At 36.9% G+C, this 23,114-nt stretch overlaps 1 protein-coding gene across 1 annotated transcript in view; it reads right to left on the reverse strand.

Moving 5' to 3' along the window:
• LOC110457311 (centromere protein X-like) overlaps positions 1 to 23,114 on the reverse strand; it is a 53,645-nt gene that overhangs the window by 7,118 nt on the left and 23,413 nt on the right. The window contains exons 3-5 of the mRNA XM_021508526.1: positions 16,303 to 16,356; positions 8,229 to 8,260; positions 3,527 to 3,583 (exon numbers count right to left, since the gene is read on the reverse strand). Of these exons, the coding sequence (XP_021364201.1) occupies positions 3,527 to 3,583; positions 8,229 to 8,260; positions 16,303 to 16,356 (143 nt within the window). The remainder of the gene's footprint in view (positions 1 to 3,526; positions 3,584 to 8,228; positions 8,261 to 16,302; positions 16,357 to 23,114) is intronic.

The following is a 23,114-nucleotide window of genomic DNA, read 5'->3' on the forward strand; positions in this document are numbered from 1 at the left end:
GCCCAAGGTAGATAACAGCCCACCGTCTGATGATAGCCCACCATCTGAGTATAGCCCACAATCAGTTAATAGCCCACCATCAGGTAATAGCCCACCATTAGATAATAACTCAACATTAGATAATAGCACACCATCAGGTAATAGCCCACCATCAGATAATAACCCACCGTCAGATAATAGCCCACCATTAGACAATAACCTACCATTAGATAATAACCTACCATCAGATAATAGTCCACCATTAGGTAATAGCCCACCATTAGATAACAAGAGGCCCTGGGCTCACCTGGATATCTTAGCAATCATGACAAAATATTCTCCAAATGAGATCCAAGGGAATATGCCAGACCCCAAGGCAAATCCTTGTAGTATATCTGTATTAGATATTTCATGCCCAGCAATTTTATGTATGGTTATGGGGTGGGGATCTCAACTGTTTCCAAGTTGTGACTCAGAAACTAGATCCCTGGGGTTGTGACCAGACCCCAGGATCAATTATAATTTCATGACTGCATTTGTCTCTTTTTGCCCAGCATTTGTATATATAGTTTTTGGGTGGAGATCTGAACCGTTTCAAAGTTATGACCCAGGTGTTAAGTCTGCAAGGGTGGAGCCAGACCCTAGAGCCATCCTGGAAGCAAATGTGTATTCTTCGCTTTATACTCAGCAATTGTATATATGGTTATATGGTGGGGATCTCAATCATTTCCAAGTAATACACTTTTTTGGCCCCAACCCTTAGCCTGGGGGGTCAGCCTCACCATTTGTACAATTTTGAATCCCTGCCTCACATGAAGGCTTCCTACCCAAATATGATCGATATCCATGGCATAGTTCTACAGAAGAAGCCGTTTATAGCAATATAGCCAAATTGCCCCCTTTTGGCCCCGCCCTCAGCCCCCTTGGGTGGGGATCTCAATCATTTCGAAGTAATACACTTTTTTGGCCCCACCCCTTAGCCCGGGGGGTCAGCCTCACCATTTGTACAATTTTGAATCCCTGCCTCACATGAAGGCTTCCTACCCAAATATGATCGATATCCATGGCATAGTTCTACAGAAGAAGCCGTTTATAGCAATATAGCCAAATTGCCCCCTTTTGGCCCCGCCCCTCAGCCCCCTTGGGGGTCAACCCCACCATTTGTACAATTTTGAATCCCCACCACCGAGGGATGCTTCCAGTCAAATTTAGTTAAATTCCAATTAGTGGTTAAAAAGAAGAAGTCGTTTGAAGAAATTGTTGACGTACGGACAGACGGACGACGGACACAACGGTATATGGCATAAGCTCACTTTGGTCATTCGGACCAGGTGAGCTAATAACCCACCATTAGATAAAAACCCACCATTAGATAATAGCCCACCATTAGATAATAACCCACCATTAGATAAAAGCCTTCCATCAGATAATAACCCACCATCAGATAAAAGCCCACCAACAGATAATAACCCACCATCAGATAATAGCCCACCATCTGATAGTAGCCCACAATCAGGTAATAGCCGACCATTAGATAATAACCCACCATTAGATATTTACCCAACATTAGATAAAAGCACACCATCAGATAATAGCCCACCATCAGATAATAGCTAGCCCACCATTAGATAATAGCCCACCATCAGATAATAGCCCACCATTAGATAATAGCCCACCATCATATAATAATCCACCATTTGATAATAACCCACCATTAGATAAAAGCCCACCATTAGATAATAGCCCACCATTAGATAATAACCCACCATTAGATAAAAGCCTTCCATCAGATAATAACCCACCATCAGATAAAAGCCCACCATCAGATAATAACCCATAATCAGATAATAGCCCACCATCTGATAGAAGCCCACAATCAGGTAATAGCACACCATTAGATAATAACCCTCCATCAGATAATAGCCCACCATCTGATAGTAGCCCACAATCAGGTAATAGCCCACCATTAGATAATAACCCACCATAAGATAATTACCCAACATTAGATAATGGCACACCATCATACAATAGGCCACCATTAGATAATAGGCCACCATCAGATTATAGCCCACCATTAGATAACAACCCACCATTAGATAATAGCCCACCATTAGATAATAGCCCACCATCATATAATAATCCACCATTTGATAATAATCCACCATTAGATAAAAGCCCACCATTAGATAATAGCCCACCACCAGATAATAACCCACCATCAGATAATTACCCACCATTAGATAATAGCCCACTATTAGATAATAGCCCAACATTAGATAATAGCCCACCATTAGATAATAACCATCCATTAGATAATAGCCCACCCTTATACAATAGCCCACCATTAGATAATAACCCACCATCAGATAATAACCTACCATCAGATGATGGTGAACCATCTGACGATAGTTGACCATTAGATGATAGCCCACAATTAGATAATATCCTACAATCTTAAAAAAAGACTACCATCAGATGATGGTCCACCATCAGATAATGGTGGGTTAAACAAGAGGCCCATGGGTCGAAATAATCACCTGGCAAGTATGCATTTCACATTAGTGGCGGGAAATTTACATTAGAACAATATTCATGTATAGAGTACTCCTAGAATTAAATAAAACTAAGTTGAATATATTCAAAACAGCTTACAACTGCAAAATTCGGTATGTATCGTTCATTATCTCTATCAACAGAACATATTGAAATTATTTACAATAACGGGAGATAACTGAAGATAAAACTAAGTCTCAATGGTATACATATGTATAGTCAATCTGTATATTATGATCCTACAAATTTCCGAATGGTTGAGTTAAAAAAGGTATACAGGTATTAGCTAACAGGATTGACAAATAATATTATATATATATGTCAAATTTGACAAAGATCTCTCCAGTCCATGTTGAGAAATAGCTATCACAAACCTTCACTGTCAAAATCCAAGATGGCTGCCTGTCAGCCATTTCGATTATCTGATCAGTCTCAAAATAAACATGCACAACGAGGGCCAAAAGGGGAACCTATATATACAATTTGAGAAAGATCCCTCCAGTGCTTCCTAGGAAAAAGTGATAACAAACACTCACTGTCAAAATCCAAGATGGCTGCTTGTCGGCCATTTTGTTTATCTGATCAGTCTAATAGGTAAACATGCACAACTAAGGACCAAGGGGAACCTACATATAAAATTTATGAAAGATCCCTCCAGTACTTCCTGAGAAATAGCGATAACAAACCTTCACTGTCAAAATCCAAGATGGCTGCCTGTCAGCCATTTTGTTTATCTGATCAGTCTAATAGGTAAACATGCACAACTAAGGACCAAGGGGAACCTACATATAAAATTCAAGAAAGATCCCTCTGGTACTTCCCGAGAAATAGCGATAACATTAATTGTTTAAGGATGGATGGCGGACGATGAACGAACTGCGAATCATGCATGGACGCAGGGCTAAAAATATCACAACAAACAGCGTACGATAACAGAGGAAGACGGATTGCAATAGGTCACCATGACCAATGGTCAGCCGACATAAAAACTTACCAGCTGTGGTAGTATTTTCTCAAAATGTTCAATGGTCACCTCATCTGAATCATCGGTCTGAAATCAAAACAGAAAATTACATTGAAACAAACATAAAAACATGGCTTGAGTAAAGGTTTAATCACTCAACACATATTTAATGGTTAATGCTACTGTACTAACTAGATAGATTACCATTGTAGGCCGTACAGCAATGGAAGGTAGTGTCTGTATGTGTTTGTATACATTACCATTGTAGGCTGTACAGCAATGGAAGGAAGTGTCTGTATGTGTTTGTATACATTACCATTGTAGCCTGTCCAGCAATGGAAGGTAGTGTCTGTATGTGTTAGTATACATTACCATTGTAGGCCGTACAGCAATGGAAGGTAGTGTCTGTATGTGTTTGTATTCATTACCATTGTAGGCTGTACAGCAATGGAAGGTAGTGTCTGTATGTGTTAGTATACATTACCATTGTAGGCCGTACAGCAATGGAAGGTAGTGTATGTACGTGTTAGTATACATTACCATTATAGACGTTACTTGTCTGAGGTCAGATAGAGATTACTTGTCTGAGGCCAGATACAGGTTACTTGTCTGAGGTCAGATACAGGTTACCTGTCTGAGGTCAGATACAGGTTACCTGTCTGAGGTCAGATACAGGTTACCTGTCTGAGGTCAGATACAGGTTACTTGTCTGAGGTCAGATACAGGCTACTTGTCTGAGGTCAGGTACAGGTTACCTGTCTGAGGTCAGGTACAGGTTACCTGTCTGAGGTCAGATACAGGTTACATGTCTGAGGTCAGGTACAGGTTACTTGTCTGAGGTCAGATACAGGTTACATTCAATATGTCAGATACAGATTACCTGTCTGAGGTCAGATACAGGTTACATGTCTGAGGTCAGGTACAGGTTACTTGTCTGAGGTCAGATACAGGTTACATTCAATATGTCAGATACAGATTACAATCAATATGTCAGATACAGGTTACCTGTCTGAGGTCAGATACAGGTTACATGTCTGAAGTCAGGTACAGGTTACTTGTCTGAGGTCAGATACAGGTTACATTCAATATGTCAGATACAGATTACCTGTCTGAGGTCAGATACAGGTTACCTGTCTGAGGTCAGGTACAGGTTACTTGTCTGAGGTCAGATACAGGTTACATTCAATATGTCAGATACAGATTACAATCAATATGTCAGATACAGGTTACCTGTCTGAGGTCAGATACAGGTTACATGTCTGAAGTCAGGTACAGGTTACTTGTCTGAGGTCAGATACAGGTTACATTCAATATGTCAGATACAGATTACCTGTCTGAGGTCAGATACAGGTTACATGTCTGAGGTCAGGTACAGGTTACTTGTCTGAGGTCAGATACAGGTTACATTCAATATGTCAGATACAGATTACCTGTCTGAGGTCAGATACAGGTTACATGTCTGAGGTCAGGTACAGGTTACTTGTCTGAGGTCAGATACAGGTTACATTCAATATGTCAGATACAGATTACCTGTCTGAGGTCAGATACAGGTTACATGTCTGAGGTCAGGTACAGGTTACTTGTCTGAGGTCAGATACAGGTTACATTCAATATGTCAGATACAGATTACCTGTCTGAGGTCAGATACAGGTTACATGTCTGAGGTCAGGTACAGGTTACTTGTCTGAGGTCAGATACAGGTTACATTCAATATGTCAGATACAGATTACAATCAATATGTCAGATACAGGTTACCTGTCTGAGGTCAGATACAGGTTACATGTCTGAAGTCAGGTACAGGTTACTTGTCTGAGGTCAGATACAGGTTACATTCAATATGTCAGATACAGATTACCTGTCTGAGGTCAGATACAGGTTACCTGTCTGAGGTCAGGTACAGGTTACTTGTCTGAGGTCAGATACAGGTTACATTCAATATGTCAGATACAGATTACCTGTCTGAGGTCAGATACAGGTTACATGTCTGAGGTCAGGTACAGGTTACTTGTCTGAGGTCAGATACAGGTTACATTCAATATGTCAGATACAGATTACCTGTCTGAGGTCAGATACAGGTTACATGTCTGAGGTCAGGTACAGGTTACTTGTCTGAGGTCAGATACAGGTTACATTCAATATGTCAGATACAGATTACCTGTCTGAGGTCAGATACAGGTTACATGTCTGAGGTCAGGTACAGGTTACTTGTCTGAGGTCAGATACAGGTTACATTCAATATGTCAGATACAGATTACCTGTCTGAGGTCAGATACAGGTTACATGTCTGAGGTCAGGTACAGGTTACTTGTCTGAGGTCAGATACAGGTTACATTCAATATGTCAGATACAGATTACAATCAATATGTCAGATACAGGTTACCTGTCTGAGGTCAGATACAGGTTACATGTCTGAAGTCAGGTACAGGTTACTTGTCTGAGGTCAGATACAGGTTACATTCAATATGTCAGATACAGATTACCTGTCTGAGGTCAGATACAGGTTACCTGTCTGAGGTCAGGTACAGGTTACTTGTCTGAGGTCAGATACAGGTTACATTCAATATGTCAGATACAGATTACCTGTCTGAGGTCAGATACAGGTTACATGTCTGAGGTCAGGTACAGGTTACTTGTCTGAGGTCAGATACAGGTTACATTCAATATGTCAGATACAGATTACCTGTCTGAGGTCAGATACAGGTTACATGTCTGAGGTCAGGTACAGGTTACTTGTCTGAGGTCAGATACAGGTTACATTCAATATGTCAGATACAGATTACCTGTCTGAGGTCAGATACAGGTTACATGTCTGAGGTCAGGTACAGGTTACTTGTCTGAGGTCAGATACAGGTTACATTCAATATGTCAGATACAGATTACCTGTCTGAGGTCAGATACAGGTTACATGTCTGAGGTCAGGTACAGGTTACTTGTCTGAGGTCAGATACAGGTTACATTCAATATGTCAGATACAGATTACAATCAATATGTCAGATACAGGTTACCTGTCTGAGGTCAGATACAGGTTACATGTCTGAAGTCAGGTACAGGTTACTTGTCTGAGGTCAGATACAGGTTACATTCAATATGTCAGATACAGATTACCTGTCTGAGGTCAGATACAGGTTACCTGTCTGAGGTCAGGTACAGGTTACTTGTCTGAGGTCAGATACAGGTTACATTCAATATGTCAGATACAGATTACCTGTCTGAGGTCAGATACAGGTTACATGTCTGAGGTCAGGTACAGGTTACTTGTCTGAGGTCAGATACAGGTTACATTCAATATGTCAGATACAGATTACCTGTCTGAGGTCAGATACAGGTTACATGTCTGAGGTCAGGTACAGGTTACTTGTCTGAGGTCAGATACAGGTTACATTCAATATGTCAGATACAGATTACCTGTCTGAGGTCAGATACAGGTTACATGTCTGAGGTCAGGTACAGGTTACTTGTCTGAGGTCAGATACAGGTTACATTCAATATGTCAGATACAGATTACCTGTCTGAGGTCAGATACAGGTTACATGTCTGAGGTCAGGTACAGGTTACTTGTCTGAGGTCAGATACAGGTTACATTCAATATGTCAGATACAGATTACAATCAATATGTCAGATACAGGTTACCTGTCTGAGGTCAGATACAGGTTACATGTCTGAAGTCAGGTACAGGTTACTTGTCTGAGGTCAGATACAGGTTACATTCAATATGTCAGATACAGATTACCTGTCTGAGGTCAGATACAGGTTACCTGTCTGAGGTCAGGTACAGGTTACTTGTCTGAGGTCAGATACAGGTTACATTCAATATGTCAGATACAGATTACCTGTCTGAGGTCAGATACAGGTTACATGTCTGAGGTCAGGTACAGGTTACTTGTCTGAGGTCAGATACAGGTTACATTCAATATGTCAGATACAGATTACCTGTCTGAGGTCAGATACAGGTTACATGTCTGAGGTCAGGTACAGGTTACTTGTCTGAGGTCAGATACAGGTTACATTCAATATGTCAGATACAGATTACCTGTCTGAGGTCAGATACAGGTTACATGTCTGAGGTCAGGTACAGGTTACTTGTCTGAGGTCAGATACAGGTTACATTCAATATGTCAGATACAGATTACCTGTCTGAGGTCAGATACAGGTTACATGTCTGAGGTCAGGTACAGGTTACTTGTCTGAGGTCAGATACAGGTTACATTCAATATGTCAGATACAGATTACAATCAATATGTCAGATACAGGTTACCTGTCTGAGGTCAGATACAGGTTACATGTCTGAAGTCAGGTACAGGTTACTTGTCTGAGGTCAGATACAGGTTACATTCAATATGTCAGATACCGGTTACCTGTCTGAGGTCAGATACAGGTTACCTGTCTGAGGCTGATAGAGGTTACCTGTATGAGGTCAGATACAGGTTACCTGTTTGAGGCTGATAGAGGTTACCTGTATGAGGTCATATACTGGTTACCTGTCTGAGGCTGATAGAGGTTACCTGTATGAGGTCAGATACAGGTTACTTGTCGGAGGTCAGATACAGGTGACCTGTCTGAGGCTGATAGAGGTTACCTGTATGAGGTCAGATACAGGTTACCTGTTTGAGGCTGATAGAGGTTACCTGTATGCGGTCATATACTGGTTACCTGTCTGAGGCTGATAGAGGTTACCTGTATGAGGTCAGATACGGGTTACCTTAATTCCTTCTACCTATCTCTCTCCCCCTACCTTTGCCTCCTTGAGGACTCGAAATCCTGCTTCTGAAACAGACAATAAAACATCATCTATTATTACTTGCAAAAATCAACACCAGAAAAAGAGAAGGAACACCAAAAAGTTAACAAGAGGCCCAGTGGGCCTTAATTCTCACCTTGATCTTTATGCCCAGAAATGGTATAAATGGCTATGGGTTTGGGATCTCAACCATTTCAAAGGTGTGACCCAGGAATTAGGTCCCTAGGGGTGAACCCAGACCCCAGAGTGGATTCTAATATATGATGAGTGTTTATCTCTTTATGCCATTGAAACGTATATATGGTTATGGGGAGGGGATCTCATCTGTTTCAAAGCTATTGGCAAGAAATTAAGTCCCTAGAGGTGGGGTCAGATCCAAGTATCAACAGTACTATCATGCTTGTGTCTGTCTCTTAATGCCAAGCAATGGTATATATGGATATAGGGTTAGGATCTCCGCTGTTGCAAATTTATGACAGTGAGTATGAGGACGATCAACGATCAGTATCAGAATGTTTGCAAATTATGTTTGCAACAACACCGATTTTCGCCTATTTTAAACGCTCAAATGAATCGGAGAATTCCATGATTTCAACTAGAGTTATCTTCCTGTGACCACAAACCATACCTTAAATTAATCTCACACTTGTAATCTTAAAAGTGGACTAAAATACAGATACAGGCAAAATATCAGTGTTTGATTCATAAGAATCTATTACAAGATTTAAACATATGACGCCTGTGACCTTGAATGTCGAACAAGGGTATTAGATTGAACAGAGTTTATCGTCTTCCAACCCAGCATGCTTCTGGCAAAATATCATTACCCTGGACCTTTTGGTTATACAGAACAAATCATTTAAAGATTTAAACATATATTGCCCACTGTGACCTTGAATATGGGCGAACGTCATTCATTTGGTAATCCTTCATCCCAGCATGTTAATAGCCAAATATCATCACCCTTGGCCTTTTGCTTATAAAGAAGTCATTTAAAGTTCTTAACATATTTGACCCATGTGACCTTGAATATATGTCAAGGTCATTCATTTGAACAAACTTGGTAGTCCTTCATCCCAGCATGTTTACCCTAGGCCTCTTGGTTATTCAGAAGAAATTGTTTAAAGGTTTAAAACATATTTGACCTCTGTGACCTTGAAAAAATATGAAGGTCATTCATTTGAACAAGCTTTGTAGCCCTTCAGGCCAGCATGCTACTAGCCATATATCATCTCCCTATGCCTCTTGGTTAATCATAAGAAGTTCTTTTAAAGGTTTTTAACATATCCAACCCTTTTGACCTTGAATATAAGTCAAGATCATTCCTTTGAACAAACTTGGTAGCCCTTCATCCGAGCATGTTACTGGCAAAATATCATCACCTTATACCTGTTAGTTATTCTGAAGAAGTTGTTAAAAGGTTTTTTCATTTGGACAAACTCGGTAGTCCTTTATTATTCCAGCATGCTACTGGCCAAATATCATCATCCTAGGCATTTTGGTTATTCAGAAGAAGTTCTATTACAGGTTTTTAAGATATTTGGACCCTGTGACCTTGAATATAAGTCAATGTTATTTATTTGAATAAACTTGGTAGTCCTTCATTCCAGCATGCTACAGGCCCAATATCAGTTCCCTTGGCTTTTCGGTTATTGAGAAGAAGTTGTTTGAAGATTTTAACACATTTGACCCCTTTGACCCTTGAAAGTGGGTCAAGGTCATTCATTTGAACAAACTTGGTAGACCTTCATCCCCGCATGCTACAGGCCCAATATCAGTACCCTTTGCCTTTTGGTTATTGAGAAGAAGTCGTTTGAAGATTTTAAGATATTTGACCCCTTTGACCTCGAAAGTGGGTCAAATTCATTCATTTGGACAAACTTGGCAGTCCTTCATCCCAGCATGCTACAGGCCCCAATCGGTACCCTTGGCCTTTTCAGTTATTGAGAAGAAGTTGTTTGAAGATTTTAATACATTTGACCCCATGTGACCTTGGAAGCGGGTCAAGGTCATTCATTTGAACAAACTTTGTAGCCTTATCATCCCAGCATGCTACTAGCCAAATATCATCACCCTAGGCCTCTTGGTTATTCATAAGAAGTTCTTTTAAAGGTTTTTAACATATCCAACCCCTGTGACCTTGAATATAAGTCCACCATTATACTGTTGTTTTGTACCTCTACTATGTGTATCATTATATGGTTGTGTTGTACCTCTACTATGTGTATCATTATATGGTTGTTTTGTACCTCTACTACGTGTATCGTTATACCGTGTGTTTTTTTACCTCTACTATGTGTAACATTATACGTGTGTTTTGTACCTCTACTATGTGTATCATTATACCGTTGTTTTGTATCACTACTATGTGTATCATTATACTGTTGTTTTGTATCACTACTGTGTGTATCATTATACGTTTGCTTTGTACCTCTACTATGTGTATCATTATACCGTTGTTTTGTACCTCTACTATGTGTATCATTATATTGTTGTTTTGTACCACTACTATGTGTATCATTATACCGTTGTTTTGAACCACTACTATGTGTATCATTGTTTTGTATCACTACTGTCTATATCATTATACGTTTGTTTCGTACCTCTACTATGTGTAACATTATACCATTGTTTTGAACCACTACTGTGTGTATCATTATACCGTTGTTTTGTATCACTACTGTCTATTTCATTATACGTTTGTTTTGTACCTCTACTATGTGTAACATTATACCATTCTTTTGGACCTCTACTTTTTTTATCATTATATCATTGTTTTGAACCACTACTATGTGTATCATTACACCGTTGTTTTGTACCTCTATTATGTGTATCATTATACCATTGTTTTGAACCACTATTATGTGTATCATTATACCGTTGTATTGTACCTCTACTATGTGTATCATTATACCGTTGTTTTGTACCTCTACTATGTGTATCATTATACCGTATGTTTGTACCTCTACTGCGTGCATCATTATACCGTTGTTTTGTACCTCTACTTTGTGTATCATTATATTGTTGTTTTGTATCACTACTATGTGTATCATACCACCGTTGTTTTGTACCTATACTATGTGTATCATTACACCGTTGTTTTGTACCTATACTATCTATATCATTATACCGTTGTTTTGTACCTCTACTATGTGTATCATTATACCGTATGTTTGTACCTCTACTGCGTGCATCATTATACCGTTGTTTTGTACCTCTACTTTGTGTATCATTATATTGTTGTTTTGTATCACTACTATGTGTATCATACCACCGTTGTTTTGTACCTATACTATGTGTATCATTACACCGTTGTTTTGTACCTATACTATCTATATCATTATACGTTTGTTTTGTACCTATACTATGTGTATCATTACACCATTGTTTTGCACCTCTACTATGTGTATCATTATACCGCTGTTTTGTATCACTACTATGTGTATCATTACACCGGTGTTTTGTACCTCTACTATGTGTATCATTATACCGCTGTTTTGTACCTTACTATGTTTATCATTATACCGTTGTTTTGTATCACTATTATGTGTATCATTATACCATTGTCTTGTATCACTACTATGTGTATCATTATACGTTTGTTTTGTAGCTCTACTATGTGTAACATTATACCGATGTTTTGTACCTATACTATCTATTTCATTATACCGTTGTTTTGTACCTTACTATGTGTATCATTATACCGTATTTTTATACCTCTACTACGTGCATCATTATACCGTTGTTTTGTACCTATTCTATGTGTATCATTATTCCATTGTTTTGAACCACTACTATGTGTATCATTATCCCGTTGTTTTGTACCTATACTATTTGTATCATTACACCGTTGTTTTGTATCACTACTGTCTATATCATTATACGTTTGTTTTGTTCCTATTCTATGTGTATCATTACACCGTTGTTTTGTACCTATACTCTCTATATCATTATACGTTTGTTTTGTGCCTATACTATGTGTATCATTACACCATTGTTTTGCACCTCTACTATGTGTATCATTATGCCATTGTTTTGAACCACTACTATGTGTATCATTATACGTTTGTTTTGTAGCTCTACTATGTGTAACATTATACCATTGTTTTGGCCCACTACTATGTGTATCATTACACCGTTGTTTTGAACGACTACTATCTATATCATTATACCGTTGTTTTGTTCCTATACTATGTGTATCATTATAATGAGGTTTTGTATCACTACTATGTGTATCATTATACCGCTGTTTTGTATCACTACTATGTGTATCCTACCACCGCTGTTTTGTACCTATACTATGTGTAGCATTACACCGTTGTTTGTACCTCTACTATGTGTATCATTATACCGCTGTTTTGTACCTTACTATGTTTATCATTATACCGTTGTTTTGTAACACTACTGTCTATTTCATTATACGTTTGTTTTGTAGCTCTACTATGTGTAACATTATACCGATGTTTTGTACCTATACTATCTATTTCATTATACCGTTGTTTTGTACCTATACTATTTGTATCATTACACCGTTGTTTTGAACCACTACTATGTGTATCAGTACACCGTTGTTTTGTACCTATACTCTCTATATCATTATACGTTTGTTTTGTAGCTATACTATGTGTATCATTACACCATTGTTTTGTACCTCTACTATGTGTAACATTATACCATTGGTTTGGACCACTACTATGTGTATCATTATCCCGTTGTTTTGTACCTATACTATCTATATCATTATACGTTTGTTTTGTTCCTATTCTATGTGTATCATTACACCGTTGTTTTATACCTCTATTATGTGTATCATTATACCATTGTCTTGTATCACTACTATGTGTATCATTATACCGCTGTTTTGTATCACTACTATGTGTATCATTATACCGCTGTTTTGTACCTTACTATGTTTATCATTATACCGTTGTTTTGTAACACTACTGTCTATTTCATTATACGTTTGTTTTGTAGCTCTACTATGTGTAACATTATACCGATGTTTTGTACCTATACTATCTATTTCATTATACCGTTGTTTTGTACCTTGTAACATTATACGTGTGTTTTGTACCTCTACTATGTGTAACATTATTCCATTGTTTTGGACCACTACTATGTGAATCATTATACCGTTGTTTTGTACCTTACTATGTGTATCATTATACCGTTTTTTTGTACCTATACTATCTATATCATTATACGTTTGTTTTGTTCCTATTCTATGTGTATCATTACACCGTTGTTTTGAACCACTACTATGTGTATCATTATACGTTTGTTTTGTAGCTCTACTATGTGTAACATTATACCGATGTTTTGTACCTATACTATCTATTTCATTATACCGTTGTTTTGTACCTTGTAACATTATACGTGTGTTTTGTACCTCTACTATGTGTAACATTATACCATTGTTTTGGACCACTACTATGTGTATCATTATACCGTTTTTTTGTACCTATACTATCTATATCATTATACCGTTGTTTTGTTCCTATACTATGTGTATAATTATACCATTTTTTTGAACCACTACTATCTATATAATTATACCGTTGTTTTGTACCTATACTATCTATTTCATTATACCGTTGTTTTGTACCACTACGATGTGTATCATTATACCGTTGTTTTGAACCACTACTATGTGTATCATTATCCCGTTGTTTTGTACCTATACTATCTATTTCATTATACCGTTGTTTTGTACCTTGTAACATTATACGTGTGTTTTGTACCTCTACTATGTGTATCATATACCGTTGTTTTGTATCACTACTGTCTATATCATTATACGTTTGTTTTGTAGCTCTACTATGTGTAACATTATACCATTGTTTTGGACCACTACTGTGTGTATCATTATACCGTTGTTTTGAACCACTACTATGTGTATCATTATACTCACTACTGTCTATTTCATTATACGTTTGTTTTGTAGCTATACTATGTGTATCATTACACCGTTGTTTTGAACGACTACTATCTATATCATTATACCGTTGTTTTGTTCCTATACTATGTGTATAATTATACCATTTTTTTGAACCACTACTATCTATATGTTTTAAACCACTACTGTCTATATCATTATACGTTTGTTTTGTTCCTATTCTATGTGTATCATTACACCGTTGTTTTGAACCACTACTATGTGTATCAGTACACCGTTGTTTTGTACCTCTACTATGTGTAACATTATTCCATTGTTTTGGACCACTACTATGTGAATCATTATACCGTTGTTTTGTACCTTACTATGTGTATCATTATACCGTATTTTTATACCTCTACTGCGTTCATCATTATACCGTTGTTTTGTAACACTACTGTCTATTTCATTATACGTTTGTTTTGTAGCTCTACTATGTGTAACATTATACCATTGTTTTGGACCACTACTATGTGTATCATTATACCGTTGTTTTGTACCACTACTATGTGTATCATTATACCGTTGTTTTGTACCTATACTATGTGTATCATTATACCGTTGTTTTGTATCACTGCTATGTGTATCATTATACCGTTGTTTTGTATCACTACTATGTGTATCATTATACCATTGTTTTGGACCTGTACTATTTTTATAATTATACCATTGTTTTGTATCACTACTATGTGTATCATTATACGTTTGTTTTGTACCTCTACTATGTGTAACATTATACCATTGTTTTGTACCTCTACTATGTGTAACATTATACCGTTGTTTTGTACCTTTACTATGTGTATCATTACACCGTTGTTTTGTATCACTACTGTCTATATCATTATACCGTTGTTTTGTATCACTACTATGTGTATCATTATACCGTTGTTTTGTACCTTTACTATGTGTATCATTACACCGTTGTTTTGTATCACTATTGGCTATATCATTATAACGTTGTTTTGTATGACTACTATGAGTATCATTATACCGTTGTTTTGTACCTCTACTATGTGTATCATTATACCGTATTTTTATACCTCTACTGCGTGCATCATTATACCGTTGTTTTGTAACTATACTTTGTGTATCATTATACCGTTGTTTTGTTCCTGTACAATGTGTATCATTATACCGTTGTTTTGTACCCAGGGCTCGAGCTGGCGGTCGCCACTGGCGCCAATGGCGAAAGTAAAACATGATTGGCGATTTGAAACTGCTCTTGGCGAAATGTTGACGAGGGGCTTTTATTTAAGTTACTGTCGTCAATAGAAAACAACTTTGGTGATAACTGATTCTTGAGCAATTTGTTACAGGTAAATTTAGCCCATTGACACCGCTTGTGTACTACGATGTCACGACTGAATGCATTTCCGATGATGGCAAGGTCAGAATATTGGACCTTTTTTTTTTTTTTTTTTTTTTTTTACAAAATTATCACCTGTCAACACACCGACTCCGTCTGATATCAAAATCGCCAACTATTCAATTAGGACTGAATATATTGTCTAGTTCCGAGGGGTGCTCTGTGGAGAACAATAGGGTAAGTTAGAGTAAGTTAGGGTTGTTTTAATTGGTTTAGAGTAGGTACGGCAGTAAATCCTGTGAAGTGATGCGGGGCAATAACGAGGCACAGTCACTTGTGTGTGCTTATATTGGGACGCAGGCGGGATATTTTTTAATGACTTTCTTTTTAATTTTGTTAAGCAGTAACGGATATATAATTGCCAGCACTGAAAATGACATGTACAACTTGAATTAAATTGTGTCATTCTTGCACTCTGATCGAGACGACAATTTGCAAAAAAATATATTTAAGTTGCTGATAAAAAGAAATTGTATGGATTTTTTTTTTGGCATTTTTGCCAACAAATTATTTTTGTTTAAGAATTATCAACTGATAGTATGGAGATAAATAACCACCAATACAACTATTGATAGGGATGGTTAATTCCTAAATTATCAGCCTTTGGTTTTGGTGAAAATGTTTTGGGACTGGTCCATGATTGCGTGCCATCATGCGCACATGTTGGAAACATATTTAAATTTGGCGAAACTGAATCAAGACCCAGAGCTAGCCCTGGTAGCTCTACAATGTGTATCGTTACACCGTTGTTGTGTACCTCTACTTACCCGACACAAATATGTTCATCACCTCAACAACTAAAGCAGCAGCATCTGTGGTTACTGTAAAAACAAAACGAAATTAAAGGAGTTTTTGAACACATATAAATCTACATGTTACTCTTCATCATTTTAAAATGTAATTATTTGAAAAATTCAAGATACAAAAGAGACAAAAGTTGCACAAAATTATAATTCTCACCCATCCCTCGTTGACCATCAGAGCAATTTACAGAAACTAAAGGTTTGTGATGACCTAACTTTACTAACTTTCAAACTTACAAAATCAAATCAAATTTAATTGGAATTTCAATTCAGAAAATACTTGTTTCAATACCAAACTTTTTAATATATTAAAGTCAATATGCTAAAAATAACAGAAAGTTTGAATCAAAGTAATGAAAGTACTGAAAGCTAAGGCAATAGGTATATACATATATATTGTTTTTTGGAATGGAGAACAAAATAAAGACGAAGTTCCCATCATATTGTACAGAAGGATTTACTGTTAATTTGTTATGAATCATAGTTATATTTAAAATTGTACCACTGTGAAGTTATTCTTATTGTGTGTACAGTATATCTTTATAGGTTTGTCAGAAGAGGGGTACCAAGTTTCCTCTAGAATATATCATTTTAGACCTTTAGATAATTCATTTGCATAGGAATTAGGAATTGCTTCCCTTTGCCCATATTTCAAACATTAAAAACTGAAACTGGCATTTACCCCTTTGGCCAATACCCGATTATTTTAAACCATTAAATAGAGTATGCACATATTGTGTTCATCTGTGAACTTTGCCTTTGTTGTTGAATAAGATATCAACCAAGTTTCTTCAGAATCTTGCCTTATCTGACAAAGTTACTTGGCAAAAACCATCGACCAATCAGAGTACAGTATGCTAATTAGTTATGCATGGATTTCACTCAACTTTGAACTTATCGTCTTAGTTTGTATATTGATCAATATATATTCAAGCAAGTTATCTTGTAAAGTGTGGACATTGACCAGGGTATGCATGCTTTTTAATACGTGTGCATTTTGTTCAGGTTTCAATTTTGCATCAGTCTGTGTATATTTTTACAGAACAATATTTAAGGATGTTAACTTGCTGGAACTAAATTGTGGACAGACAAGTGGATGACTGCTACCAATACCTTTACAAGTTTCTCAATAACTTTGAAAAGCTTTTAAATACAGTGTTTTACATATTCACTGCAGTGAAAAGGTCTCTTCTTATGAAAAATGGAATTATTTTGCATCTGTGTTCCTAGGAACAAATAAGTTAACAAGAGATCCCAGAGGGATCTTGGCGCCCACCATTGTACCATCTTCATTAGTTCTTTGTCAGTTCGATCTTTTCTCTTCTTTCCTCTAATCTGTTTGATCGAGTCATGCTAACAGTAAATGCACCTTGAGGTAACTTTTGATCTAAACTTAATACTGCTGTGTGATGTATGAAATCCAACCTTCAAAGTGAGTTTGTCATTTCACATATTTACTAGTACAGTGCTGTGAAAGAAATAGAATCGATCATTGCAATATGAGAAAGATCTGTTCAGTTCTTCCTTTAGCCATTTTGTTTTTATGATCAGTCTCAAAATATAACATGCCCAACGAGGGATCAAGGGGAACCTACAAATTTGAGAAAGATCCCTCAATTTGTTCCTGAGAAATAGTACTAACAAACCTTCAATGTCTTAAATCGAAAATGGCTGTCGGTAGGCCATTTTGTTTAACTGATCCGTTTCAAAAGTAAACATGTACAATAAAGGATAATGGGGATCCTGCATTGGCTGGCCCAATTATGTTTTTGGGGGAGGCGAGTAAAATATTGGTGGCCCAAATATTTTTGGGAAGAAATATTTCCACAGCATTTAACACAATGCTTCAGCACATTTAAATTACATATAACATGACAGTGTTTGTAATATGTAAAACAGAATAAAACATTATATTTTTTAATTCTTCAACCCTAGTTAAAACCTGACATGATCCACTCCATTCAGGTCTTTAGTAATTCCCAAAGAAATACACAAAACGCGCACCTCATAGAAGATACCCTGGCAGTATTTTTATATAGAACAGTTCGATTCAAATCGAAGTAATGACAACTGAAAAATGTACTGCCCCACAGTTAATGTGGAAGGGACTATAATTTCTTTTATTCATTAATTTTTCAACAGTCGCCCAAACTATTTCTGTTGGGCCAGTGACTACCTCACTTTTGACAACTTTTGGTCACCCGAGCAAGATTTTAATCGCCATTGGCGAGCAGGCGACCATCCATTTCAGGAACTGCTGCACAACAAGGGAACAAGGGGAACCTACATAACAAAATTGAGAAAGATCCCTCTCGTACTTCCAGAGAAATAGCGATAACAAACTTTCACTATCAAAATCAAAGATGGCTGCCTGTCGGCCATGTTGTTTATCCGATCAGTCTCAAAAGTTGCCCTGCACAGCTAAGGACCAACATTGTCGTATGTTTCAATATTGAATAAGATAAACAAAATATAAAAATACATACCCACACACACACAAGATTAGGAGAGATACATTATTTTCCCTCTATTTCCATTGCATAAATTCTTCACAAAAAACAACAACACTTTATAGCATATGTTCAGTTTTATCATCTTCATAGGCTAGCATTTAAAATAAGAAGCACATATTAATTTCAAATATATTTTAAAAGAGTACTGCAAATGTACCAGCTAGAGCACATACTATGTTATTACAGTTGTCATTATTGTTGGTTTCAGAACAAATGTTGACAACAAAACTTGAAAGTTGAGGTTACATGTGTATGTGCAAACAGGTAGTGCATGATTTAATGTTCAGAATGATGGAGCAAGTTTTATAAAATTTGGTTTGAATACTTAGTTAGGAAAGCACTGACAATTTCTCAGTCACATGTACATGTAACTTGACCTTAAAACTGCCTTGAACAATTGATGTATGAAATTTAGAAATGAAGTTTCAAGAAATATGGTTGAAAACTTAAGAAAAAATTGCTTTCATTGACATAGCCAAGATACAATCATGTGTGCGATTCCTCTCATATCACACAAGATTTAATATCAAATGTTGGACACGGTAAAATCGAGCGAAATTAACAAACATCAAGTTACATATTATAACTTTTATTTTATTTTATTGATCATAAGCATTGTTAAAAGTACAATATTGTATACCAGGGATCTTACATTTCTTTTACTGCTTAACATTTGCGTTGACTTTTAATTCACTGGACAAAAACTAGTAGGAAGCCATGACCAGTAGTTCTATCTTTAAAAACATATTTTTAATGTTTTCCAATTTGCTCCCACCACCCATAGGGTTATATTGATCAAAACAAACGTAGTTTCCAACATTTGTGCCTTTAGTCAGTAGGGGCTGTTCAATCACATTCATCAGGCTTTCAGCATCAAAATTCTCAGATTCAATCTGTCCCAAGTAAAGATCACTGACTTCTCCATTAAGGAAAAGTTTGCGAGGAAAGCATTTGAACTACATTTGAACTATTCGCTGATGTAAGGATCTGTGGACTCGGCTGTCATGTGTCTGATAGAAAATGATTTAGTCAGAGGTTCCTCCTCTATACAGTAACTGACAGACTTCAAATGTCATGTCACTGTTGGTACAGTTCTTGCAGCCTTTTGAAAAGTTCATGAAGTCCTCAAAGGTATGAGAGAGTGGGTTAAGTTCATATTTCTCATCCTCCTTTCTCCCATCAATAACCATCCCTGTCTGTTGTAATATTGATTGCTTTCCCCCCCCTAAAATAGAACATAGTCACCATATAATTTCTGCACCACAGATACTAGACACACTAATAGTAATATGATGTGTATAAACTATAAAATATTATACACACATTACTTATTGGTGTGTCCGGCACCTGTGCCTAACCCGACTTATCTTAGATTTGTGTGCCTACAATACCCTTAAGTTTGTATATGCACTGGTAAAGTCAGAACTCCTGCTCTATATAAGCGCAGTAAAGATATTTTTAATACTTAGAACTACTATACTTTTTTAAGTTTCCAAAACATCAAGTAGTATGACAATTGAAACTTCAATGACAGCCAACATCACAATGAATTTAATAATGCAATGTTTATAACATGTTTTTTCCCCCAACTGAATCAGAAGAAATGTAAGGCCAAATATCCTCACAAACAACGGCATCAGTAGAAATCAGTTTGCAACTTAGCCTAGTTCGAAAATTTTGCAACACGTCTGGAGAAAAACGTTTCTTGTGACGCTGTTATTCACTAGTGTAAAAATTCCATTTATTTTGTTTGTTTTTGCATAATTACTGCTATACATACCGTTGACGCACCTTCCTTTTTGTCATCGCCGCTGACAACATGCGCCATTATCTGCGGCTTCCGCATGCTTGGCTACAAGTCACCGAAATCGGGATCCAGAACCTTATTTATGAATCAGTTGTAGGTAGACGTTGCCGAAGTGTATGCATATTGTTCATTGTCAATGCTGCTTAAACAACATGTCTTACATTAAGTCAACACTCGCCGGGAGATCACTGGTGTTTTCCCGTAGTACATGTCTGAAATCATTCCGAAGGCGAAATAGATTTATCTTCTTCATCAAGTATTCATTTGTTGTTATTTTTGTGTATATTGAAAAAAAGCGTCCTGTTATATGGTAAAACTTGAATAAATGAAATACACAAATCAAACCAGCAGACATACAAAATGTATGCCTATCGGCGCATATTTTTCGTTTCTGGCCGAGCTGTAATTAGCGAGCAGGCGTTTGTGACACCTCATCTTTTATTGATATAAAAATGCAATAGAATATCTTATGATGAAAATGGAACAAAATGATAATACTGCGAAGGTAAAAAAAGCCTTCAGGTTAGAATACCAATATGGAACTAGAGTAGGCCAGGGGCTAGTACTAATATAATACTCAGCCTCCTTTGCCCCGGCCGGGCGATCCCATTTTAGTTGAGCAAGCCTGGGGTGATTTTAGAATTAATTGACAGGATCCGTATCCATTAATAGGTTTGTAATATGAACTTTTTCTGTTGATCTCCTACATAATTTTAAGGTATACTCTGCCTTATATGTCGTTAAATTACCAAGTGCAATCGAAATCTGAATTGACTGCCATGTTGGAAACTTCGTCCGTCTTCTGATATAGGTCAGACGTCTAAATATAGGTGTCATGACCAAATATGGAAATTGTAGTAAACAGGACGGCATCAGTAGTAATACTATATTTGGCCGTGAAGACAATATAAAGAAACGGGTAATTGCGATAACATCACGCGTGATCTAACATGGCGGTTGTTTCTGATTTTAGAGTTTTTAGTGAGGATTTGTTATTTCAACGAATATGCAATATTTTGATAACATTATACTCATATGAGGCGTGAATCATATATATTATTACAGATTAGCACTTTTGATTTTCCTCAGTTAGTTGGAACAGGACTGCTTCATAGCTCTGACCACGCAATATATAAATGTAGACAGGGACATAAATGCAAGAGTCACAAATTAACGCATAATAAAGACAGTAGGTCCGGTATATGATTCAATTTAGTACCAGTGCGTACCGCTAGAGCGGCGTATGTGTGAAAACGGCATTTATGAATATCTTGAGCTCATTACTGAAGTAATACCAATAGCTTGCGGCTGACGCCTTAGCTAATAAAAACAAGAGGCCTGAAGGGCCTGTATCGCTCACCTGGATATTTAAGCAATCACAGGTAAATTTATTTCCATATGTTGAGTCTCCTAATTGCCTAAGAATGTTCCAGACTATATGAAATATATGAAAGCATGCTACTGGTCAAATATCATCACCAAGGACCTCCTAGTATTGCAGAAGTTGACAAGATATTTAAATATGTTACCCCTGTGACTGTGAAAGTAGGTCAAGGTAATATATTTGGGGAGACTTTTTAGCACTCTGTCCCTGGTACCTACTTGCCAAGTATCATTACTCTGAGGTAGCAGAATACAGTAGAAATGGCCCGACTCTGATAAACAAGGCACATGTCGAGGAAATGTAAACACAGCGGATTTACCCTACACAACACATGTATACATGTATATATATTTGTAAACTGCATTACATTTACAATACATATAAAGTACTGAGAAGTGTATAAACCTCTTTTTTCTATGTATGTCACTTGTGTGAAAACCATGGTTACCACATCAAAAATTACCAAAAAATGCCAAAAATTGCTATTTTTAACCCAAAATTTGACCCCCGCAACTAGTAATTTTTTTCCTAAGCTCTGTCTGAAATTAAAGATTACCTACCTGGTTGCAGAATTATCTGGGTCGCAGTAAAATTGTAAAACTTGATTTTTTGCAATTTTGCGTCGTGTGCTGTTGTCAAAATTTTACCTCCTGTAAAGCTAGCTTTTCATGTGTACGCACCCTTTCGGATTATGGCCAAAATTTTATTCTCGAACCAAAAAAATCTTCTTTCTTTTTTACAAATGTGAAGCTCACATAGCCCACTTCATCATGCTTATACCAATTTTAGTAGTTTTATTTTTATATTTTTTTTACATATCATTATACAGGGGTTAGCCATTTAACAAAAATATCACCCATGGCCACAACCCTCTACTGTACACTGCTACCTGAGCCTCCTGGTTATTCTGAATTAGTTGTTTAAATATGTTTAAAGGTTTTAAACACATTTGACCCTTTTGACCTTGAAAGTAGGTCAAGGTCATTTATTTGAGGAAGCTTTATAGCACTATATTCCATGTCACATTCGCTATGTAAGTTTGTCCTGCTTTGTGTATGTTTTGTGTATATGT

The sequence above is a fragment of the Mizuhopecten yessoensis genome, unplaced genomic scaffold (genome assembly GCF_002113885.1).
Source record: "Mizuhopecten yessoensis strain PY_sf001 unplaced genomic scaffold, ASM211388v2 scaffold9093, whole genome shotgun sequence".
NCBI classification, from domain to species: domain Eukaryota; kingdom Metazoa; phylum Mollusca; class Bivalvia; order Pectinida; family Pectinidae; genus Mizuhopecten; species Mizuhopecten yessoensis.